Source organism: Nicotiana tomentosiformis, chromosome 7, assembly GCF_000390325.3.
Source record: "Nicotiana tomentosiformis chromosome 7, ASM39032v3, whole genome shotgun sequence".
NCBI classification, from domain to species: Eukaryota; Viridiplantae; Streptophyta; class Magnoliopsida; order Solanales; family Solanaceae; genus Nicotiana; species Nicotiana tomentosiformis.
Window position 1 is genome coordinate 104,782,783 of NC_090818.1, and position 27,288 is coordinate 104,810,070.

The window sequence follows — 27,288 nt, forward strand, 5'->3', positions numbered from 1 at the left end:
ATTAAAATTTTTGTAGTAATCAACTCATTTATGATATTAACAGATTTAAGGATATTTCAATTATTTTAACAGAAAAAGTATTTACCTTACCAAACACAATAACAATTTGTTTTTCAGTTTCACAGCACTTCTATTCAAATAAATAACTGTTTATATATAAAGTCGCTTTTTTCATCTAATCCAAACAAGCTCTGTTACCAATATTGGGTAGATAATATCTGAATTAAGAAAATGAGAATTTATTTAAGTAATTTATGGTAATTACTTAAATTTACTCTATTCTTCACATGGAGAACCATCTCTCTATAAAGCAACATTTGGACTGAGAAATCAAATTTTGCTACAAAACCAATTAGAAAATAGATAACAATTACATCCACCATGTTTACAGATCAAAATATCTATCACTACAGTCTCCTCTCTCTCTTCGTCATCGCCCCACCCACCTTCCTAGCCTTGCAATTCCTCACCGCCCCTTATGGAAAACACCACCGGTCCGGTTGGGGTCCCACAATTTCACCACCGTTAGCTTGGTTCTTAATGGAGAGTCCAACACTTTGGCTCACGCTTCTCCTCTTTCCCTTTGGGCAAAATCACAACAACCCATTATCATTTATCCTCATTTCTCCTTACCTTTTTCATTACATCAATCGTACCATCATTTACCCAATTAAGCTCGCCGGAAAATCAAGAATTGCTCGCCGGGAAATCAAGAATCCCCCGCCGGAAAGTGGCTTTCCGGTGAGTATCGCGATGATGGCTTTTGCGTTTAATCTCTTGAATGCTTATGTACAAGCTAGATGGGTTTCTCATTATGCTGACTTTAATGCTGATGAGTGGTTTTGGCTTCGGTTTGCCGGCGGGATAGTGGTTTTCACCGCCGGTATGACGTTAAACGTTTGGGCTGATAAAGTGTTAGTGGGCCTGAAGGGTGAAGGGGGTGGATATAAGATACCAAAAGGTGGGCTTTTTGAATATGTGAGCTGTCCAAATTATTTGGGGGAGATAGTGGAGTGGTTGGGCTGGGCTTTGATGACCTGGTCTTGGGCTGGGTTTGGGTTTTTTCTGTATACATTTGCTAATTTGGTTCCTAGAGCTTGTGCTAATCATGAATGGTATTTGCAGAAATTTGGAGAAGATTATCCTAGGAAAAGAAAAGCTGTTATTCCATTTTTATATTAAGTTTTTTAAGAAGTGATTGTGATCATGCAATGTTAATGGTTTCTATTAATGTTATTGTTATTTATGGACTGTATTTGGCTTTACCTTGATATTAGATTTTTGAGCCTTCTCTAAATTTTAGTTCATCTTTTTTGTCAGCTTGTTTCCACATATGTCATTACTGGTATTTTTATCTCCAGTTTTTGAAGCATTTCAATTGAAGTGTATTCTCTTGGGAAAAATATAGTGCTCGATGCCACCCTTATGGGAGGCTTTTCAGTGTTTTTTGCTCTGTTTTAAAAAGCAGAATTGGGACTCGTCCGGGGCTCGCCCGGGGCGGAGCACTCATAAAACGCCCCTGGGCTTATGTGTAAGGCTTATGTGTAACTAATCTTGTAAATCCTCAAATTTTCTTAATAAATCGTTGAATTCAAAATTATTTTTTTCTTAATCATAAAGCATTAAGTTGAGAGTATTTTATGTAATAATTAAAATAAAAATTATTGCACGTTAAGACTGCTATGATAGTAAATTTTAAATAAATCTTTCATTTAAAAAATATTTATTTATTAACTTTTATTATGTCTTTATTATATATTAGTCCATAATTCTTTTTATAATTATTTTTTTAAATATTATTTTTTCACGTTTATGAGATACAACACTTTTTAATTTAATAGCTCAGCATTAGCTATTAACTATTTACAAATAATTAGTTATCATTGTATTGTATGGTGAATTATGTGTCACTTTATTAACTTGTTGAAACTTAAATATAAATGATGCTAGGGAATTATATTTATATTGAGGATTTTGTTTTTATATAAAATCTCTTTCAAATAGAAAGCATATTAAATAAAAGGAGTATTTTAAAAGAAATATCAAATTATAATATTAAAATTCTTTCAAGATTTATTACTCCTTAAGAGATACATATAAGATTTCGTATCGAATACATTACTTTTAATGTTTGAGTTGTAACGGCGTTGCAACTAATTTGCATATTATGATATATATCATACTTTTCGTATTATTCATAGTTGAATTATAATTTATAAATATTTTAAATAGATTATTTGTTATAATTTTGTGATTTTAATGTAATTTTTATAATTATTTTATATTTTATACTATCTTAAAATCTCTTGAAATAAGAAAAATTTAAAGATCTGTGGTACTTACGCCCCATGTATCAGAGCTTGTGCCTCGCCTCGTCAGAGGTAAAACGTCTTGCCTCACACCCCCGCCTTTTAAAACATTGGTTTTTTGTTTGACGACTAAGTTAGTTTTGGCAATGCTCAATAAATGCGAAGAGATTGGGGTCAGTTGTGAATGACTGATTTTTTCAATCTTTTTTACCTTGGTTTCGCAGGAGCAAGTAAGAAAGATAGGAGCAAGTAAGAAAGATTGAGGGATAGAACCATCTGATTCAATTCGTTCTCAATGGCCACGAGATTATCATCTTACGGTAATTGTTTTCTCGAGGGATTCTTATTATTCTCACGGTCTCTGAAAGTTAAATCCAACTATGTAGCATCTACATTGGGAATTCAAGTATTTTATACGTCATTAGTCCGTTATTTTGTAGGAACTACCCGTAATAAAGAACTTGTAAAATGGATTTGTTTATCATAAAAAGATTCGTTGTTCCTAATCTTGCTTCACCTTAATTGTTATTTGAACAAGTAAAAGTGAAAATAAACTCATATGAACATTCACTGATTTTTCTTTTTTATAGATCTCATATGAAAAGAGTCGTATAACTAAATAAATGTGTGTAATGTTTCTTCAATCTTCCTGCTGAACTCTAATTTTGAAAATAAGACATGAAATTAAGTACTAGTAGAAAATGCAATGGTGACGTTTGAACAGTCTCATTAGTATTTTTCTGCTATAAGGTCCATACCCTTCTCCCACTCTTTACTTGTTAAATCTGTCATTATGATTTTTTAAGCATGAAAACTGGGCCCTTTTCCGTTTAAGGTTTTCTTTATCGGGTTTAAGTATGATATCCAATCAACGTTCGGTTGAGATGTTTACTCTTATGGTGTGTTTAGTAGGAAGGAAATGTTTTTCATGGAAAATATTTTGCTAGAAAATATTTTTATGGAAAATGAGTGGTTTTATCACTTATTTTTCCTTGTTTGATTGGTGAGTGAAAAAAAAAATTCGGAAAATATTTTCTAGTATTAGGTTAGAGGGTAAAAAATATTTTTTAGGAAAATAATTTTTTATGTTACTCTTCTCACCTCTCTTCCCCCAATCCTCATGTGGTATGTGCTTCCCCCCCCCCCCCCCCCAAATATCCAACATTTTTAAAATTCTATTTTCTTCAAGAATTTAATTATTCTTCTAAAAATTCACACAAACCCAAAAAAACTAATATGTTGCTTTATTTTTTACGCAAAAAAATATTAAAATTTGTGCTCCATAACTAAAAATAGAATACTTTTTTTGTTGAAAAAGAAAGTACTCTTTCTACAACATGAAAATAAAGTACTTATTTTGTTCAAAAGAAAGAAAATACTTTTCTACATCATGGAAAAAAAAAATTGTTGAAATGAAAGAAAATATTTTTTCTATATCATGAAAAAAAAGTACTTTTTTGTTAAAATGAAAAAAAATTATATTATGAAAAGAAAATACTCATTTGCTGAAATGAAAAAAAGTACTCTATCTATAACATGAAAAGAAAGTATTATTAATAATATTTCAATTTGGGGTGTGGGGCGGGGGTTGGGGTGGGTGGGGGTGGGGGTGGGGTGAGTTGGTGAGGATGGGAAATAGGGTGGGGAAAGTTGAAAAAAAGTTTTGGAAAATATTTTCCCTTCTCTTGGTAGGAAAAATATTCCCCTCCAATTGGAGGAAAATAAGTTCACGAGAAAAATATTTAAGAACTTGTTTGGATGATTGTTACATATCGTTTCATAATGTATTGTATTGTATTGTATTGTATTGTATTGTATTGTACTATATCATTTGATGAATACAATGTTTGGATAAATTGTATCGTTTGTGGTTGTTTCATGATATCACATACCAGCAATATGAAGAATAAACTTGCAATATTATAAAAAAAATTATTATATAAAAAGATAGGGTAAATGATAAAATAAAATTATTTAATCATAATTAAGAGTGAGATGAGAGATAAAGATAAGGTAACGACGCGACCACACCAAATCGGTTGTTACATAAAGTGGCACATTTTGTCGTTACGTAACGACGGATTTAACGATACGATATAATAAATTTAAGTAACAATCAAAACAAACATCGTATTTAAAGTAATTATACAATACACTAGGTAACAACCATCCAAACAAGTTGTAAACTAACCAAACATGAAAAAATTAGAAAACATTTTATGTTCTTCATGTTCAAAAGAGTTTAAATGTTTGTAACTTCGTTGAATGTTCAATCGTGTTCACTGATCTTGTTTTGTTGGTTCTTGATAAAAGAAACTAAGGGAAATAACAAGGGAAGATAACAGGAAAATAAAAGCAGTATACTGGATATGTAAAAGGAACTCTAAAGAACTAAAGCTGAAAATTCTATTTTATTTCATTGCATTTGGACTATAATTTATAAGAGAAATACTAACTTAAAAAACCAAAAAATCAGCACAAAATCTGCTAAAAATAACAAATTCCTAGAGGCTAGTTCACTCCTAAAGACTAGTTCAAAATTATTTAAAATTCAAACTAAATTACTGTAGCAAATAACTCTTAAGCTGAAACACTAAAATAATTTTACTGAGAGCTGCTTCTAAAACATATTTCTAATACTCAACCTTGCTTTTGAAGACGCAAATTCTGAATTTATGCCTTGTAAACCTTTAATTGGAATCGACTTTGTACGTAAATCTGCCAACTGATCTTTGGACTTGCAGTAAATTGAGTTCACTTTTCTATTTTGCGTCATCTCATGTTTGTCAATGAAATAAGTTGGCTCATTTTTCGGCTTCATTTGCATATTGCCTTGAGGTTTGTCAACTTTCTTCCAGATTTGTATTTTGCTTTGAGGCTTGTCAACTTTCTTCCATATTTTATTTTTCTGAAATGTTGACAACTTCTTCTTTGCCCTGTTTTCACATATGTCCTCAGTTGGAGGATTATCTGTACTTTGTAGATTCTTTTGGCTCCATTCTCATCTTTTGTTGGATCAAATTTTTACCTCTTATTTTAACCCTTAAAATCTCAAGTCCAGTTGCATCATAAATGAAACAATGTTTATCTTCAAAGGATACTTTAAATCTTTTTTCCATTAGTTGTCCAACACTCAATAAATTTTGATCAATATCAGGAACATAAAGAACATCTGAAATTTTCTTAGTACCTGAATTTGTTGTGATTGCAATAGTTCCTTTTCCTTTAGCAAGAATATAATCACCATTCCCAATTCTGACTTTCTTATTTCCCATAGACGTGAACTCTTTGAAAAGATTTCTGTCATATGTCATGTGGTTTGTACAACCACTATCAAATTAACCAAAAATTAGATTTCTTGGTTGAAAGAATAATTATCACAAACAAGTGATCTTCTTCTTCATTAACGACTTGGGCATCTGCTTCATGCTTTTGATATTTGCCTTTGAAAATTACAGCTTCATGACAGTTGGTTGCAAATTTTGTACTTTCCATCTCCCCTCTTCCAACATTTGAACGGCGGATGACCTTTTAAGCCACAGTTCTGACAAGGTGGGTAATTTTTCTTTGCATTATTATCCTTGCTTTGAGTTTTGTGGTTGGATGCCAAGGTTCCTTCTAACATACCATCTTACCTCATAAGCCTCATTTGCTCTTGTGCCTGCAATGTATTCAACAATTCTGCCAAAGTAATCTTGGATAAATCCTTCGTATTTTCCTAGGTAGTTATGGATACTTCACATTTTTCAGGCACCGTAACAAAAAAAATTCAACAATTCATGAATCTTTAAATTTAGTACCAAGCAACCTTACTTTGTTAACAATGCCAAGCAACCAATCTAAATATTCTTTGACGGTCTCAGATTCTTTCATTTTCTGCAACTCGAATTCCCTTATTCAATTCCACATCTTCATGCCTCGTATTTTTTCATCTCATATATATTCTTCCTTCAGATAATCCCAAATTTCTTTTGCTGATTTGAGAGTCATAACTCTCGTAAAAATTATTGCAGATACACCAGGAAACAAAGTTGCTTTCGCCTTTGATTTTCTGATTTTCTTTTCCTTGTGACTCTTGATCTGGGCCACGGTGGGATTGTTAGGCAGCGGAAGAACATCATAATCCTCTTCCACGGCCTCGGATCCAATTGAGAAAAACTCGCTTCAGTCTCCATCTCACTCAAGAAAATATTTTACTTAGGTCCCTTAAGAAAATGAATCTTGATACCAATTGTTGGTTCTTAATAAAAGAAACTAAGGGATATAACAGGGGAAGATAACAGAAAATACTAACAATATACTGGAATAGATGTAAAAGGAACTCTAAAAAATTGAAGCTGAAAATTCTATTTTATTTCACTGCATTTGGACTACAATTTATAAGAGAAATACTAATTTAAAAGACCTAAAAATCAGCGCAAAATCTGCTGAAAATAACAAACTCCTATAAACTAGTTCACTTCTAAAGACTAGTTCAAAATTATTTAAAATTCAAACTAAATTACTGCAGTAAATAACTGTTAAGCTGAAACAGTAAAATAATTTTATCCAGAGCAGTTTCTAAAGCATATTTCTAACATGTTTGTTGTTTCACATATTTGATAGAGTTTTCAGCATTGCGCTTAGGCTTAAATTTTCCAAAAAATAATTGTTTTAGTTTCTGACATAGTTTATGTTTAGAGTTCCAGAAGGTATTTTTCTTTAGACTGGGCACGGAGTGTAAGAAAAGATAGAAGATTTTTGAACTTGTAGTGTAAAATGAGGCACAAATATTTTGTGTGGCTATAAATTATTGCATAAAGGTAAATTGTTTCCAAATAAGGAAGGGATCATTCTTTTTGGCACAGATTAAAAAGAAAATAGGTTCACATAAATTGAAACGGAGGAAGTATGTCTTTCATCATAGAGAAAGTCCATACCTTTTGTCCTTTTCTTGTTTCATTTTCTAAGGACCCGTTTGGCTATAGATTTTGCCAAAATAAATTTAAGTTTTATTTGGCAAACACATGTTTGGCCATAGATTTTGCCTATATTTTGGCAAAATCACAAATCCCAAATCCCAAAACCAACTCAATGGGCCAAAATATTACTATTATATTTTTTAAAAATTACCCCAAACTTTTATATTTTATAAAAGAGCCCACCATTTATTATTTTGTAACAATGTTGTTTCGTCTTCTCGGTCACCTGATAGTGTATTATATAATTCATTATAAAAATGACAATTTTGTATCAAATTTATTTATGTTCAGGACTATGATTTGCGATAATATAATGAATATTATTGATAATGGTACTGTTGAGTATTTGTGATGGTTTTTAGAACTTGTGGGTATAAATCATGTTTCATGTTTTTACAAAATAAATTTGAAAAATATGTTTTGAAAACTGATGTCCAAACACATTTTTATTTTCAAACCAAACTTCACCCAAATTAGATTTTTTAGAACATATTTGGGATTTTATGACCAAACGCTAGCTAAAAATAATTTCCGGTTGCAAATCCAAGTTTGGGGTCTTTGGCTATAATCATACTGACGATCGAGTAGGATTAAAGGAGTGTAAGATGATTTGAATTCACGTGTCTTGTTTCACAGTTTATTTATTTTCTTAAAGCTGGTTGTAGCAGTCAAATTCGAACGGAGCATAGCATGTTTCATCATTTGTTGACATTTCTTATTTAATTCTGTTGCTGATATATCTGATTGTTGTTTGCTTGAAATGATTTGCTGATGATACTTTGACGTTGAATTTCAAATAAGATGAGCCGTGAGAAAATACTTCCTAAATAGACCGAGACGCTTAGTTGATGCAGCAAAAGGCTCAGTTGATGGAGCGAAAGGCTCAGTACCTTGATGAAGCGAGAGGTTGAGCTTGCAGGGCGCGAGGCTTTCTTGATAGCTCAAGAGGCAAAGAATCATAGCCTGTTTGGCCAAGCTTCTAAAATCTGCTTATTTTGATAAGTGATTTTTTTAAAAGTACTTTTCAAAAAAATATTTTTTGTGAGAATCGGTTTGTGTTTGCTTAATTAATTTAAAAAATACTTTTGAGCAGTAATTAATGTTTGACCAAGCTTTTGAAAATTACTTCTAAGTGTATTTTTCTCAAAAGTGTTTCTCAGAAAAATACTTTTGGAGAGAGGCTATATTTTTCTGCTTCTCAAAATTTGCTTCTACTTCTCCTCAAAAACACTTTTATCCTTCTAAAAGCTTAGCCAAACACTTCAATTTTTGGCAAAAAAAGTACTTTTGGCAAAAAAATAATTGACAAACAGGCTTGTCAGATTATGAAGCAGAGGATGGAGATAGTTAGACAACAAGTGGCAGAATTGGCATCTGTTATACGGCAGCAACGCCAGTATTTTGATATGAATATCAAGGAAGGTGGGATCGAAAGTGGTAGTTGACAAGGGACTTGATTTCAAACTTCTGGAGTGTTAGAAAAACATATGTTCATCTTACCTTAAGTTCATACAAACTATTAACATACGTTCTGCAATGTTCTACTTAAGTTCTCTTATGATTTTTTGAGTATTTGACCAAAATCTATTCCGACATCCAAAAAGATATATAGTATATGGAAGGTTACATTTATGGTAACTCCATCGATAGATATTTCGCAGCATGTTCTAACCTTCTCTTCGAACACATAATTTATACAGTATCTTGCCTTTAAATATCAATTGAAGGAACAGTTCAATCTAACTTAAAACTCTTTAAACAAATGTGAATTATTCTAAAGTAACAGAAAACAAAATCCAGGAAAACATGGCAGAGCCTAGCCAAAAAAAAAAAGAATCTATAGTTCGATATATGATCAGAAGACAAACCCCAAAGGAAAATACTAAGTGCAAATTGAGTGCACCGCGAAGAAAGAGACTCCATCTTCCACATGCTGAAGTAGTTTCACAGATTTATCTTTTGCAACAGCTAGTAGCTAATCTGCATCATGCTTGAACTGCAAAGATTTCAGAGTTATTCAATCATGCGAAAGAAACCAAGAAATGTGGAGAAATTGTACAAACTCACATCAGGCAAAGCTACGATTTGCATCTACATTAACTTCTACTTCTGCCTTAGAACCATCATTATCTGCGAGCAAACTTCCTTGAGGGGATTCAATGGTTTCAACAATCTCTGCCTTCAGCTTTTCATGTTTCTCTTTCATGCAAACCTAAAGATTCAAAAACACCAGCAAATTCTGTCTCCATTTCGCACAATTTTCTCCTTTAGCCCCCTGGTCTAGATCCATAACTATTGATACCCCAGTACTCTCGATTTCAGCCTTCAATTTATCAATCTTCTCCTTCAAATCAAGGAGATTCATGGTTTCTTTTAACCTCTTATTGATGTCCTCCTTAATTTTGTTTACCTTGTTATTTTTCTCGGAGACTTTGTGGGCTTTAGACATTTCTTGTAACATCTCAAGCTTATTCTTTAGACTAGCATAATTCGGAGCATTAGAAATGTTTCTGTTGAATTTGTCCTTAAGGTGGTCAAGCGTTTTTCCTTCAGAGCAGGATGCATTGACTGGTCGTTTGAGTTCCTTGTTTTTGCAAATTCTTCTCGCTCGCATGACAAACTTTTCCTCCAAAACCAAAGCTTTAGCAGCCTCAGAAAATTCATAATCAATCTCTCTATCATCTCATAACTGATGCTCTTCATCAAAGAGTTGGTAATAAAATTAACAGAAAGTCATCCAAGTATGTGTCTTCAACTAAGCAACGTAGACCAGTCAGGAGTTTATGATCTTTGAATAGCGGCAGCGTAATCTACGACCTAAAAGACCATCTCAGATTCTAGGTTTCATCTATCAATAAATTTTCCCTTTACCTGCAGTCAGATCACATTTAACTTGAAAATTTTCAGGAAAAACTTATTCACAACTTACTTGTACCGAGCACCTTATCAAAAGGTTTTACAGAGGACATACAAGTACATAAACCCTAAATAATTATCATCTTTTACTCAACCAGCAGATGCAGGGGGAAGATACATTCTCCGAGATTCACCAAGCCTAATGTAAACAAGCAGCTTTCTTTGATTAACAGTAAACATAAACAGGTAGTTTTAGAAATGCAATAAGAATGAAAATAGATATAAGTTCTAACCAATATTCAGTTCAAAATATCCAAGCACATAAAAAGTCCCAGATAAAGACTGTCTAGCACCACAACACAACGGGAGCAGAACCAGAAACATCAAAATAAGCTTACTTATTGTATTTCTCCAGCCTGGCGACTGTTGCAGCAATACTAACCTTGTTTTGGCGCCTATTTTCCCAACAGTAGCAACAACTTAAGTAGAAAGTACAAGGTATTATGCTCCACATGCAGTGCCTCTCTTTTTTGAATTGTACTATTACCACTAGTCTACTACTAACCACAGTCCTTCATCTTTTATCATCATGTGAGTATAACTATATCTACATCCATTAGAGCTCATGAAAGAGACGCTATGTGGCAGTTTTTTTTGGTAATCAAAAGTATTTTATTTACCAAAGAGATATGTAAATCTCAAAAACAAAACTACTTAGTATTTATCATACACAGCACATCTGTTAAGGGTAGAAATTGAGCTACTCTTTTCTCCTTGCCAATCTGGGCTTCAAGCTTGCTCTATAGATCACCTCTTGAACAATCTGGTTCAGAATGTAATACAAGCTACTCTGGAGGAAATACGACTTTATAAAATTGTTGCTGAGAGTTAAAGAAGCTGAAATAGTATATAGAGCGATCAACGAAGCAACTTAAGGTAAAATAGAGTGCACAAATGAAGTGTACAAGAGAAAACACTCCATAAGTTAGCCATTTAGCCAACAAGACATACAAAAATGACTAACTATCGAATTCAATGTTGTTAACAAGAGTGCACTTGAGGAAGTATTACTTTTAGATGCCAAAAAATGCATAGCTCAAACATCAATGATCAATGCATTCTGTTTTCACTCCTTAAGACTCATCTTCAAGCCTCCTACACTATTGCTACAAATGGAACTTTTTGTTCAGGTACTGAATTAACTTGACTTCTCTTATTTACTGCTGTTATTTTACTTTTAGCATCTTAATATTACAGATCATAAGAAGAGTGATCCAATACCAACAACTCAAAAATAGTGAAACCACATAATTCTTTAAACAGGAAAATACAAAACAGAACATCAAGAGAAAATGTCAAACAATTCAAAGAAACTGAACATCAAGAAATGGGCAAAAGAAGAGTACTACTGAACACCTTTCACAATATAAACATAATAATGAACTCTACAAAGACCACACCACCTACACTGCAAAATTGTTACCGAACAATTTGTTGGTTGTTACTTAAACACCAACCTAATCTAATTATTAAAAAAATAAACATAAATCAATGTTAGAATCATGCTCCTAAATCACAAAAAATCCCAATTAAAAGTACCCTAATATAAAAATCTTGGGTTTCAAAGAAACTCCAAAATATATATATAAAAAAACCCTTTTCAAAAACTCCCATCACGTTTCAATTTTTCAGAATTAGTAAAGCAAGCAGTTCTCCTCTAAACCATGATCCCCAAGATCCAATATAGAGTCCCAATCAAACTCCACCTCATCACCTTCTTGAATATAGCGTTCTTCATCTTCTACGTTCAACATTCCAAAGAATTCATCGAAATCAGTCTGATTTACAAGAACCAACATTCCATCATTTTGTTCTAATTTTTCTACAGGAAAAACATCAGAGGAGGTACTCTCCAACATCACAGGACTGTTGTCAAATAATATCATAGTACTTTATTCTGCGGGTGATGTTTGGAGAAGAACCCCTTCTTGAAAGACACGATCAATGAACTTCTTATACTCTATACCAGTAGCAACATTGTTTCCTCTGATTTCTGATCTGGGGTTCTTCTTAATCGCACAAATTACAAACTCGTTTGCTTCCTTGGATTTCAACTCCCGAAGAAGAGAGTCAGCCAAAAAATACTCTTTCATCATCCAACGGCCATTCAAAGAGGAGTCTTTCTTGTGCTTGTAATTCAAGCTTCTTTTATACCCAATAACCAGATTTTCATCTTCATCAAGAATTTTCTTGCCTTTATTCTGCTGTATCCAACTCCCATTACAAGTAGTTCTGTTGAATCGGCCATCACTGGGCTTCTTCTTCTTTAATTGGGTGAGGAAGTAATGGGTTTTGTTGGAAGTTTCTCCAATTATTGCCATGGCTCTTTGCTGTAAACATCTGCAAAGCCAATGAGACCTTCAGTTGGTAAGCATTTTCCAGCCACAAATTTCTAACAGTTGCATTATCAGTTCAGTGTCAGAGGCACGAAGTTGAACATTCTTCTCCATAGCTTCGGTTGTTTCTTGAATGTGAATGACACAAAACTGGGAAGAACATACAAGAATAAGAAAGAGTTGTTATAAAATAAATACGACAAACTTATATATTATTCAATTTTTGAAACTCATATAGATAATGAAGTCAAATCTCCTGTGTTTACGTAAGAAAGTAAAGTGCGGCGTAAGTTGCTACTGCAAAATTATTGTGTAAGCTGTTACTGCAAGCTGCTACGTAAGTTGTTTGTAAAGTACTACTGCAAGCTCCCGTGTAAGCTGTTCGTAAGCTGTTATAGTATCAGATATAGATAATCTTCTACCGGGATAATATTTATCCATAACGAAGTACCGAAAGGATAAGCTCATTGTACCAGATATAGATAATCTTCTACCGGGGTAATATTTATCCATAACGGAGTACCGAAAGGATAAGCTTCTTCAGGAGGCTTATTTCTAATAGAGTATTAAATAGATAAATATTTTTACGGCGGAGTCCCATATGGATAAGCTTCTTCAGGAAACTTATTTATAACGGAGTACTAAATGAACATCCATAATATAATATATTCATAACACTCCCCCTTGGATGTTCATTAAAAGATAATGTGCCTCATTAAAACCTTACTAAGAAAAACCCCGTGGAAAAAAAATCTTAGTGAAGGAAAAAGAGTACACATATTTAGTAATACGCATAACTAGTTGTCTCATTAAAAACCTTATAAGAAAAACCCTGTGGGAAAAACTTTAGTAAGGAAAAAAGAGTATAGCGCGCATTTTACTCCCCCTAATAAAAATCTTATTTCAAATATTTGAGTTTTTGCATTCCAATCTTGTATACCATCATCTCAAAAGTTGAAGTTGGCAAAGATTTAGTGAATAAATCTGCCGGATTGTCACTTGAACGGATTTGTTGCACATCAATGTCATCATTTTTCTGAAGATCATGTGTGTAGAATAATTTTGGTGAAATGTGCTTCGTTCTATCTTCTTTTATAAATCCTCCCTTTAATTGGGCTATGCATGCAGTATTATCTTCGTATAAAATTGTGGATCTTTTATCACATTCAAAACCACATTTTCTTGAATAAAATGAATCATTTATCTCAACCATACGCATTCCCTACTTGCTTCATGAATAACTATTATCTCGGCATGATTTGAAGAAGTAGCAACAATAGATTGCTTTGTGGAGTGCCATGATATGATAGTACCTCCACATGTAAACATGTACCCGATTTGAGATCGAGCTTTATGGGGATCAGATAAATAACCTGCATCTACATAACCAGCAAGATCTGCACTACCTTTGTTAGTATAAAACAAACTCATATCAAGAGTTCCCTTTAAATATCACAAAATATACTTAATCTTATTCCAATGTCCCTGTGTAGGAGAAGAACTATATCTTGCTAGTAAATTAACATAAAATGCTATGTTAGGCCTTGTAGCATTAGCAAGATACATAAGTGCACCAATTGCACTGAGATAGGGTGTTTCAGGACCAATGAGTTCCTCATCCTCTTTTGGAGGTCGGAACGGATCCTTATTCACTTCAAGTGATCGAACAACCATTGGTGTACTCAATGGGTGCGCTTTGTCCATGTAAAAGCGTTTTAAGACCCTTTATGTATAGGCAGATTGATGTATAAAGATCTCGTCTGCTAAACCAATTGTGAGGCATCTTCAAGTGTCTGGACTACAGGCCCGATCCTCATAATCTTTTATAATATCGTGCACTATATTGGATTAAATATATCGTCGACGATCATTTTGTATCGGTTCCTAAGCGACATAACTTGTTGAGATCTCATCACTTTCTTTATTTTTAGGTACCTGAATTTCTTCTGGAGTTTCATGAAATGTTATGTCGTGGGCTCTTCTAGAGTTCATTTCCTCCTCATTATGATCATTTTGATCATTTGCTCCTATCATTTTTCAAGAATTATTATCTTTGGAACCGATCGGTTTACTATGCTTCATGCGTGCAGTAAACTTTATCCTTCAGGGACTTTAATTTTAATAGGAGCATTTGCAGCTGAAATATGATATTTATTTTTGGATCAGCAAATGCTTCTAGCATTTGACTTGAATTATCTTCTAAGTGAGGATCATATTAATGATAATTCGATTCATATAACATATTTTTCACCTGTTTATTTCATCCCCCAAATATTAGAATAACTAACACATATCCCCAATATTCTTTGAAAAATCTATCTTTGTGCATTGTGGTAGAGAAATTAATCATATTCCACACAGCAAAAGTTATTAGATAGTAAAAATATTTGATTTCTGATCCTAAACCAATTGTGAGGGGAGGACTTATCATATTTTGTTGGTCTGATGCATACAGGTGTTGTTGTATGCAATTTAGAAAATCTTAGACCAACACATGAAGCTTTGTTCTCATAAACAATAGTTTAGCCTTAAATAGGAGGTATTTGATGCTAAACTAGCTTGGATATAAACCAGCATCATTAAGACGAACTATCTTGATTTCATAATCTGAAAATTATGCTCTTAATTGAGAAAAGTAACTTCAAATGCCAAACTACAGGTTGACAATAAACACACATGTAACAATCTCATATATGCATCTATAAGTGGTTCACATGATAGGTGAATGGACCTATATTCACCTTTTATATATTTCAGAATTCAGGGATTTTAGTCCCAACTTTAGCTGGTATAATCAATTTATTATAAGAACAAGTAACACAAGAGAATTCTTAAAGAATCTTCTAGTTCTTCAGTATATGCTTATCTGAATTCTCAAATAGCTTATTTAAAAATGGCAAATGAAAACTTCAAGTTTATCATGGCATGTGACATCTCTTAGTAAGCTTCTGGTTTACTATGGCATAAACTTTTGCATTAGTAAACTTCTGTTTTACTGTAACTACTTTTGTATCAACGAATTTCTTATTTACTATAACTACTTTTGCCTCAGTAAAACTTCTTATTTACTGTGACTGCTTTTGTATTAGTAAACTTCTGGTTTACTATGATACATGATATAGTATAAATTGAAGAATAAGGCATATCACCTCTCACATACATATTATTTTACCCCCTATGATTGTGGAAACATGAAGATTTTCAATCTTCCAGTCATTTGTACTCTCAATATAATAGCCATTTGTATTAGTAAACTTCAGGTTTACTACAACATATGTTTTGACCATAATCATATAATATGAATGACATATTTGTATATAAGCTCTTCGAGAGCCTTCATTTATTATCCACAATCTAATATTTATCAGACACTACTGGTGTCATGTGTCTTCTAGACAAACAGCTAGCTCTTCTGGAGTTGTTGATACATTTTGTCCTATCAAATATTGCTCAGACACTTCTGGTATCATGAGAGAAACTTATAATCAAATAAACAATGTAAAGCAATTGTTTAAGCATAAGAAAACATCTTTTCATAATATTTTCCTACTTCAGGAGGAGATTTCAATTGTGTTACTTCTTCAGAAATAAATTTAAAATACGAAATATTGAGTATATATTCTCTCAATCATATTAACTCTTCTGGAGGTGAATTGTAATATATTTACATCAATAGTGCGTTCATATTTACGACTTTACTAATATTATCATATTCACTTCAGTGAATGGATTAATATTTATCAAATATTCTCATCCTTTAGGAAATTAAACATAATCAACTGAACGCACGTTAATCACATCAAATTGTGATGCTTCAACCTCTTTTAAAATATTTATTACTTCAGGAGCAAATCGAGGCGTGCATGTAATATAGAGAATATATCTCTAGCTTATCTTTAATTGTAACCATAGAAAGCCTAAATTATCACTTCTGGTAGTTATAGGCATATACCATTTCTGGTGGTTAACAAAATTTATTTACAGTGAGATATACGAAACATAACCACTTCTGGTGGTTGTATATTTCTTGCAAACTTGTCACGACCCAAAAAACCATTAAAGGTCGTGATGGCGCCAGACACCGTTGTCAGGCAAGCCAAAAATAAATATTAATTTGGTTCATATTTTAATATTTTTAAAATCATATTTCCTTCAATTAAATAGTAAAAGATGGAATTTACAGAGTAAATAATAATATTTTTAACAATTTCAATACAGGACAACCCATAATCACCCCAAAACCAGGTGTCACAAGTGCATGAGTATCAACCAGGAATGTAAAAATAAAATACAGCATCTGTCTGAAATACAAAATTGGACAGGAGAAATATAAATACTCTGAAGGAGACTCTGCCGGCTGTGGGTCGTAATATGGAATGAAGCCCACGTAAGTCCCCGCATGCATACATGCCTCTGCTCTCACAAGACCACTAGTCATATATGTACCTGCACAAAAGTGTGCAACAAGTGTAGTATGAGTACGTAATCAACGTGTACTCAGTAAGTATCTAGCCTAATCCCGGATGAGTAGTGACGAGGGGTCGACATCGACACTTACTAGTGATCCAATAATATCATGTACAGTAAAGAGGTAAGTAAATATGAGGCAGAGTAAATAAATGAGATAAACAAGTTTAAATCATGTGGTACAAATACCCCTCTTTATGAGGAAATCAAGCTCTCCATTTGAAATTCCCTCATTAACCGGAGCATATATATAAATATAGTGGATCTCATCAGATAGATTTTCATAACCCAAATCGGGGAAACTCATAGATACTCTGGCTTCTTGCCAAATATTATGCACGATTCCATGAGGATATGATATAGGAAATGCCGAGGCATACGACCCGATCCAACATAAAATTTAAACTGTGCATTGTCGAGGGTCGAACGACGCGAACCATAGATACATCTATTAAACTGTCGAGGCGAATGACCCGATCCCATTAGAATAAGAAGTACATAATTATGCCGAGGCGAACAGCCCGATCCCATTAGAATAAGAAGTACATAATCTTGCCGAGGCGAACAACCCGATCCCATTAGAATAAGAAGTACATAATCATGCCGAGGCGAACAACCCGATCCTATTAGAATAAGAAGTTTTGATGGGTCATTGACCCCACTCACGAATAAACGTGTGAGTTGAAATTTCTTTTACAAAAACTTTGAATGAACCATATATATCACAAAAGCATTTCGTAAGAGGAGTAAAATTATTCGGTGACAAGTCATGAACTCGTGAAGTCTCTATAATAGTAAGTCTAGTCTCAAGTAGTAATGTAAATAAGAGGAATTTAATAGGCAAGAGACTGCTCAAATAGTACAACTATAGCATGATGTGAACATAAGCTTACCCGGACAATAACATGAATGTAGCTACGTACGGGCTTTTGTCACCTCGCGCGTACGTAGCCCCCACAACAAGTAGCACATATCGATTTACAATACCTGGGGGTAATTTTTCCCTCACAGGGTTAGACAAGAGACTTACCTCACTCTGAAGTTCCATAACCGGCTGCAAAGCCTTTCCAACAACTTGAACTGATGCCCATCGCTCCAAAACTATTCAATAAATGTGCGAATCCATAAATATATTCTCTAATACTCATTATAATTCAATTTACAACAATTTCCAACTTCGCTCGAAAAGTCGATAAAATCACCCTCGGGCCCACGTGTCCGGATTCCAAAAAATTTCGAAGATAAACACTACCCATAGCATTACGAACTAAAATACATAATTTATTTTCAATTCCATGTCCAACTTCGTGGTCAAAATCCAAATATACTAATTCTAGGTTTTTCTTCAAAATCCCAAATTTCTACTAATTTTCAAATTTAAATCCATATAAAAACTGTGTATTTAACTTAAAATGGGTGTGAATCACTTACCTTAGATGATGGAAATCTCCCCTTGAAGCTCTCCAAACATCGCCCAAGAAAGAAGAGAAAATGGCAAAAATGGCTGAACCCCACACTTTAAATATTCTGCCCAGCGACGCTCGCACCTGCGGACTCCTTGGCCGCTCCTACGCATTCCTCTTCTGCGGCACTTCTTCCGCACATGCGCAATAGCAGGTGCGACACACCCTAGCGCATTTGCACATCTTCCGCACCTGCGGCAGTGGTGTCGCTTCTGCGCACACGTAGGTACGCTGCTCTAGTCCGCTTCTGTGGCTTGCCCAGCTCCAGTCCACTCTTGCTTCTGCGAGCAAATTTGCTGCACCCGCGATCTCGCACCTGCGGCCAAAGTCACGCAGGTGCGGTTACACTAGAAGCATTAAGCTTCAGAAATTCTTAAATCCAAAAATTGATCTGTTAACCTTCCGTAATCCACCCGAGGCCCCCGAGACCTTAACCAATTATACCAACACGTCCCAAAATACATTACGAACTTAGTCGAGCCTTCGAATCACATCAAACAATGCTAAAATCATGAATCGCACCCTTAAATGAACTTTAGAACTTCAAACTTCTACATTCGATGCCGAAACCTACCAAATCACGTCCGATTGACCTCAAATTTTGCACACAAGTCATAATTGACATTACGGACCTACTCCAACTTTCGGAATCGGAATCCGACCCCGATATCAAAAAGTCTACTCCCGGTCAAACTTCTCAAAACCCTTCAAATTCCAACTTTCGCCAAATGACCTCAAAATGACCTACGGATCCTCAAATCCATATCCGGGCGCGCTCCCAGTACCAGAATTACCATACGGAGCTATTCCCGGACTCAGAATCCCAAACAGACATTGATAACATTGAAATACACTTCAACTCAAATCTATAAAATTCTTCCAAAATGCCAACTTCCATAATAAGCGCCAAAATGCTCTTGGATCATCCAAAACCCGCTCCGGACATACGCTCAAGTCCAAAATCATCATACGAACCTGTTAGAACCTTCAAATCCCGATTCCGATGTCGTTTACTCAAAAATCAACTTTAGTCAATTCCTCTAACTTAAGACTTTCGAAATTAGAATTTTCTTTCCAAATCGACTCCGAACTTCCCGAAATTAAATTTCGACCATGCGTATAAGTCATAATACTTGAAGTGAGGCTTTTCATAGTCTCAAACCGCTGAACGACGTGTTAGAGCTTAAAACGACCAGACGAGTTGTTACATTCTCTCCCACTTAAACCTACGTTCGTCCTCGAATGTGCTAAGAATTGTTCCAGAGTTGTCTAAAATTACTGTTTAGCACCTCGTGCACCTAACCGTTCTACCACAACCCAATTGATCACATTAGCTTGAGCCAGTCTGAAGATCCTCCCTTTTATTTAGTCAAATAAGCCTTAGAGCCAAATTTCAATATCCGAAATTCTCTACCAGGCCAATTTCCAACATACAAACACCGTATCAATTACTACGTGATGCGCCAATACAGGATTGCATATGAACTCAAAGAAAGTATCATCTTCGATAAGTCAGATACTGACGGTTTGGATTTCCCTCACTATGATGCTCTCGTTATCACTTTACAAATTTTAGTTACTAATGTTAGACGAATTATGGTAGACGATGGGAGCGGCGCGTGTATTATCCATCATCGAGTACTCGCACAAATGAAACTCGAGGATAAGATAGCGACACACTTTATCACACTAACAAGCTTTAACAATGCAGTTGAGCGAACATCCGGCGAGATCACACTCCCCGTCTTAGTGGGTGGCGTCACTCTGGAAATCACATTCAACATCATGGACCAGGACATGACATACAACGCCATAATAGGGTGACCATGGATACACACCATGAGATCCATCCCCTCCAGCTTGTACCAAGTCATTAAATTCCAAACTCCATGGGGAATATTCAGTATACGAGGGGAACACCACATTGCCCTAGACTGTACGACCACTCAACAAACAAAGGATAAAGAAAAATAGGCATAGCAATCAACAAGGTCGAGGTCGGTATGCGATGACAGCGAGGATGTCATTAGAGACCCCGACATGGTCGAGGCCGCAGGATCGAATATAGAGAATCTCGACGTCATTCAATTAGACCCCAACGACCCCAACAAAAAAGCTTAAATCAGTTGCAAACTTCAAGAACCGGGTAAGTTTCATGAATTTTTAACTGTTAATGTGGACTTGTTTGCTTTTTGTTAGAATATAAGGGTCCACCAAACTCTATAGAGAACCAGGTTTTCTATCAATTCCACTAGAACACACGCACACAACAGTAAGTAGATGACAAGAGGAATTTTACGTGGAACATTTCCAGCTCAACGAGATTAAAAACCATGACCTACCCTTGTAGGATTTCAACTTCACTATTGAGCAACTTTTGGTGCATAAGGTTTTCTAGAGAAGTGCCACCGCATTCTCCGCACTATGGGTATTGTGGAGATGAGTGGGGTTGCTTTTACTATGTTTCAGCTTAAGGGAGAAACATATCATTGGTGGCGAGCGTATGGGTTGGGTAGCCCGACCGATGTAGCTTCACTTTCATGGGTTCAGTTTTCAGAGATATTCCTGAGAGAGTTTGTTCCTCAGACCCTTCGGGATGTATGACGAGCGGAGTTTGAACAGTTGCGCCAGGGCACTATGTCCGTGTCAGAGTATGCTGTTAGATTCAGTGATTTGTCCAGACATACATCTGCTTTGGTCGCTACAGTTAGAGAGAGAGTCCGTAGATTCATTGAGGGGCTCCAACATGATATCCGGTTCAGCATGGCTCGGGAGTTGGCGTCAGATATTCCATTTCAGAAGGTGGTAGAGATCGCCCGCAGATTAGAGAGGACAGGGAGGCTAAGAGGTATCGCAGACCGGGGGGGATCTACTGGCCCTTATTTTGGAGGCAGGGTACGACATGGTAGAGGTTTTGTGGGTTAGCTAGTTCACTTTGCACTTTAGGCTTCACACGACCACGTCAGTAAAAAGCTTGCTTTGAGTGTGGAGTTACCAACCACAGGGAGAGAGATTGTCCCAGACTCCGGATAGATGTGTCATAGCAGGGTATTTAGGCTACAAGTTCAGTTTCGACTGTTGTTATCCATGCACCGCCAGCTTAGGGTACAGGTCAGGCAAGTAGAGGGCACCCAAGAGGGGGAGTCCCGACCCATTGATGTGTTTCCTATAGTAGGCCTGATGCAGTTGCACCAGATGATGTCGTACATGTATGGTTTTGATTTATTATAGAGCAGCATCATTCGTATTTTATTTCGGTTCTGCTTACCGGGATGAGTCCTCTTATTTTGCTTCACATGTGAGTGAGTTTCGTGATTTAGTACTCTACTTATGTGTTTGTCCCTGTTGGTAGATTCTATAGTGGTATCCCGTGTCTACCATTTTATTTTTATTCATTATTGAGAGTTATGAGATTTTGAGTGACTTTCTGTTCCTCATTTGGTAGTTTTGATGTGATCTCTGGGTGATGGGTTATGATTTATGATTTAGATGCTCTACCGGTGTGAGAGTTCAGTATGTGTTGTGATTTTGTCGGCGGAATTGAATTAGTGAAAGTTTTCGGTTTGTATGATGTGTATGCTACCTGCAATTCAGAGCTGAGGATGGGATCCTCGCGTCTTCATGAGATTTGATACATTTGAACCGGGATATGAGCCGCGATGGAGTTATATCAGAATGAGATCCTTGTGATTTGTTCATATACTTTGATTCTTCCTTGTTAAATTGATTCGTAGAATGGTACTGATAGGGAGTTGTGTCTGTCGGGCATGTTTGATATTTCTCTTACGTGTTCCTCCTTGCATATTTAGCTGTATTCGTGCTGTGCTTATTGAGTTTTAGCTTGCGAGGTGTGTGCCCCGGTGGTGTTAGGTGTGACTTGTTGATTCGAGTGATTAGTGTTGAGGTCTTCATGTTTATTGCATCGTTGTCAGTGTTGTGAAGGTTTGAAATATGGTTCTAACGGATATGAGGCTAATTGCTAGTACTGGATTTGATTACGGGCAATTATGGTGATCAGAGATGTTGTTATGGGCACATGTGTGATGTGTTACGTCATGTGGTTGTACCTTGTGGGTGTAGACATAAGTTGTTGCAGCTGGTGGAGGCTGATACCGGGTGTGGATGTAGGAATCGGGTCTTTTGGAGATGATATGATGGTGAGAATTTCGGTTCTAAGGCTTATTAATATTGGTGGAAGGGGTAAATTTCAGTTGAGGTAGTGTCGTCGGGCTTATGTGCATTGGGGTGACGTGGATCACCCGCGGGTGTATATAGGATGAATACATTTAGTGATTTGATGACTTTTGGACGATTCTTGGCACGTTCGAGGACGAATGTTTGTTTAAGAGGAGGAGAATGTAACGATCCGACCGGTCATTTTGAGTCTTAGCGCTCCGTTCAGTGGCTTAAGGTCTCGAACAACTCTGTATTATGTGTTATGACGTGCGTGAGTAGTCGAGTTCGGACTTCGGGTGATTCGAGATTGATGTGGAAGAAGGATTTGTGTTTTAGAAGCTTAGGCGGCAATAGTTGATCGAAATTTATTTTTTGTGTAGACGACTCCAGAATGGAATATTTATGGCTTCAATAGTTTCGTATGGTGATTTTGGACTTAGGCGTGCGAAACCTGTGTGAGTTTTACTTGGTGAAAATTGTGGGGATCGTTCCTTATGTGTCGTTTATTTTTTTCTCTACTCTTATTCATTGGCCCGAACTGCGATAGAACACTTGCACAAGCATATACGTACTTTATCACCCTATCGGTTTAAGAAGATGAACACTGAAGCTACCGATAATTTGTACATACTCCGTCTACTTGTCTTATATGTAAGATTTGTTCTATTGGTGCGTGAGTCGTTCGTGCAGTTATCAGTTATGATGAGGGCACAAGATGCCAAGTGATTAGGGTTCATGAATTGGGACCCGTGAATTGTGTGAGTTTTGAGGTTTGGTACCTCGTGGGGATTATTGAATAAACCTGGTGCGAAAGCGGTTATTCTTATCAAGTTGCTACTTGTCTTCCTTTATTTATTTTTCACCGGATTTAAACTGTACCCAACTTACTCTATTGTGTTATTACTTGTGGTGTCCCGCTATAAATTATTTCTTCTATTTCCTATTGCAATTACCGTATTATTATTGTTATTATGCGTAGTTCTGTGGATATATCATACTCTGTTAGTCTTATACCTATACTTCTTCAGGTTATCTAGTCCTGTAGGTGTCGTGGCTGTCCCTCGTCACTACTCCATTGAGGTTAGTCTTGATACTTACTGTGTAGCGCTGTGGTGTACTCATACTATACTTCTGCATATTTTGTGCAGATCCAGATAATTCAGAGTCAGTCGATCGCTAGCTAGCTGTACGGATCTTGCTGAGGAGACTCAAGGTAAACCTGTTGCTGCGTTCACATGCCTCGGAGTCACCTTCTGTTATTGTACTTGCACTGTTTATCTCTATTTCGAAACAATTGTATTTAGAGGTTTTAGTAGCAAACTGAGTTGAGCTTATGACTTGTACTACCGGCTTTGGGAATTGAAATTATATATAAGATTTTTATCTCATATTCTTCGTTTGATGGTTGATATCTTCTATTAATTCAGTAAGTGTTAGGCTTACCTAGTCTTATAGACTAGGTGCCGTCACGACATCTTACGGGGGAAACTGGGGTCGTGATATATATACTTTTATATACTTTCCACGAAGTTTGTTTTTATCCAAAATGTACTAATCTATAGTACATATCCATGCTTGCATCGCATTAATTTCATCTTACAGCATATGATTATTCTCATCCATGTAGTGTCTATTTAAACATAGCAAAGCCACAGTAAGTGAATGTTAGTGCTCCAAAGTAAAATGTTGAATGTTGGAATATGGACCAAATAAGTACTAATTGTTCCACGTGAACAAATTAAGAAGACCATAGAAGAAGCTTGAGCGCAAAGGCTAGACATGACTAAAGTTGAGCTAAAAGAATGAAAAAAGGCTTATATACTCGACAACCTTTTTGAAAAAATGAATTGAAGCACGATTATATATAACTTAGAAATTAAAACACCTCGGTCAAGGAACACATTCAAATAGCGTCGTTTGCCTGGTTGCCTTTCATGATTTTTACAAGCTTAGCATGAAATCACACTTTGATATGCTCTATGTCATCACTTGTTGTCATTTAAACTACCCTTTTTCGATCCATATCAGCATTTTATATAGAAGTTATTATCTTAGCAATAGTGTTCCTACCAATAATAAACTAAAATTATTGGGGCCTCCAAATTTGATATAATTTTTCATATTTGAATATGATATGAATTATTAAAATATATACATGAGACGTCATCTACTAATTAATCTATTTCTTTTAATTTTCCACTAGAAATATATCACAAGTTTATTTTATAATACTCGAGAGGTAATGAAATTAATTTTAATGTAAGTACTTAATAAGTACCTCAAGAACATGATCCATTTGGAGTCGGAGATATCAAGATATGATCGGTATATCACATGTGTAGAAGATATGTTCGCTATATATGATGAAGCTTGATCAATCAACCTAACCTTGGAAGCTGTCGCTTGAAATCAACTACATATTGCTCGAGTTCCCATCCCTAGCAGATTTGTAATATGTTTGTTATGTATTCACGTGAATTCAATAATTTTTGTTCAAATTCTGTATATGTATTAAAATATTCATTAAATATTTATTGATTTTTAGATTTGATTCCCCATATACTCTAGTATAGAGAAAGGTAACTTTTTTTATTTGACTGTAAACTTAATTATCATTATAAAGTATCTTAATTAAGGTGAAACTTATAAATTTCAAATTTTGGATCTTCCTAAGTCCCGTAGCAACACACTCGAGCCTTGATCCCATATTGTGGGTTATCCACACCCGATATTGGTGCTTGGGGACCATGATGCAGCACTATTAAATGTTGGACTTTTAATATATTTGGTCAATGGAAAAAAAATATACATTAATGATCTATAAAATATGTATATATCTTATATGTATATTACAAATTACTGTAATATACAAGAAATATATAATTGGTGGCTGGAGGCGAATGTAGCATAATACTGACGGGATCATTGAACCTATAACTTTTGATGCAGAATATTAATTTAAGTATAAAATTTATTAAAATTATAATAACGAGTAGATATGAACCCATAAATTTAAAAATTTAATGGGTTCAATATAAAAATCTTAAAGGCCGATGAATCCATTAAATTTAATTCTAGATCCGTCTATGCTAGTGGCTATTATTTTAAAGGACAACTATACTGTGTAAATTTGCCTTAAATGTTTTCGACTTTTGACAACTTTTACTGACTATAAATGTTTTTATGCTAGGCACAATGAATTATTTTAAATGTACCCCAAAGACAAAGGATCATTTGGACTACTTTTAAGTAGGAACAAGTCATGTGAGAAGCACGTATACACACCTCCTTAAAATTAAGGGCCAAATATACCCCTATACTTTCGAAAATTGTCTAAAAATACCATTCGTTATACTATTGGGGGATATATACCCTTATTTTGAATGGAGTGCCACATGTCAACACCAGATGAAAACGACCCATTTCTTTTTTTTTTTACCCGATCCGTTTTAAAAAATCCACCACTCGACCCGTTTTAAAATTCAGTTTTTTTAAAGCATATATTTTGTAAAAACTGATTTTTTTTTGTAAAAAATAAAAAAAAAAAAGAAATTTGCAAAATATATATTTTTAAGTCTTTTCAGTTTTTTTAACGTATGTTTTTTTGTAAAAACTGAAAAAACAAAATTTAAAAAAATGCTTTAAAAACTGAAAAATATATATTATGTAAAAACTGGAAAAAAAAAAAGAAATTTTCAAAATATATATTTTTTAGTTTTTTCAGTTTTTTAATGTATTTTTTTGTAAAAACTGGAAAAAAAAGATTTTGCAAAATATTTTTATTTTTTAAAACTAATGCATATGTAATCCATTGCTTTAGGAGAGTCTTTTTTTTCCAGTTTTTTTAAAAAATATTTTTTTTTTCAGTTTTTACAAAAAAAATACTTTAAAAAAACTGAAAAGACTTAAAAATATATATTTTGCAAATTCCTTTTTTTTTTTCCAGGTTTAACAAAAAGAAATTTCAGTTTTTACAAAATATATGCTTTAAGAAAACTGAATTTTTAGTTTTTACAAAAAAATTATTTTAAAAAAACTGAAAAGACTTAAAAATATATATTTTGCAAATTCCTTTTTTTTTTTCCAGTTTTTACAAAAAAACATTTTAGTTTTTACAAAATATATGCTTTAAAAAATTAAATTTTAAAATGGGTCGGGTGGCGGATTTTTTAAAACGGATCGGGTTAAAAAAAAAAAGAAATGGATCGTTTTCATCTGGTGCTGACACGTGACACTCCATCCAAAATAAGGGTATATTTCTTTCAAAATATGACGGGAAGGGTATATATAGCCCAATAGTATAACGAGGGGTATTTTTAGATCATTTTCGAAAGTACAAGGGTATATTTGGTCCTTCGCCGTAAAATTAAACCCTTTTTGCGAAAGGAGTCAAAAGTATTGTACACTTTATGAATTTGGAAGGCTATCGATATTCCGTGTTATTTATAAGAGACAATTTTATAATTATTATTACTCCTGTTGTACCTGATAAAAGCTACTACTAATATCTTACCGAGAGCCTTTTGCCCTTCCTAAATTCTCATTGATTAAAGTTTTGTAGCATTTAAACTCTTTAATATGACAACGAATTTATAAATAAAAATTGCTTTCGATTTTTTCTACCAGCAGAAAATAAAATTCATCAATAGAGAGTAACATG

The 27,288-nt window shown here is 34.6% G+C and overlaps 1 protein-coding gene and 1 pseudogene across 1 annotated transcript; one reads left to right on the forward strand and one right to left on the reverse strand.

Annotated features, from left to right (window-relative positions):
• Positions 1 to 296: 296 nt before the first annotated feature.
• On the forward strand, positions 297 to 1,297 carry LOC104097835 (steroid 5-alpha-reductase DET2). Its single transcript, XM_009604454.4, has one exon. The coding sequence runs from the start codon at positions 382 to 384 to the stop codon at positions 1,180 to 1,182; it is 801 nt and encodes a 266-aa protein (XP_009602749.1). The 5' UTR covers positions 297 to 381; the 3' UTR covers positions 1,183 to 1,297.
• A 7,601-nt stretch (positions 1,298 to 8,898) lies between these two features.
• The window catches only part of LOC104109577 (uncharacterized), a 35,337-nt pseudogene continuing 16,947 nt past the window's right edge, over positions 8,899 to 27,288 (reverse strand).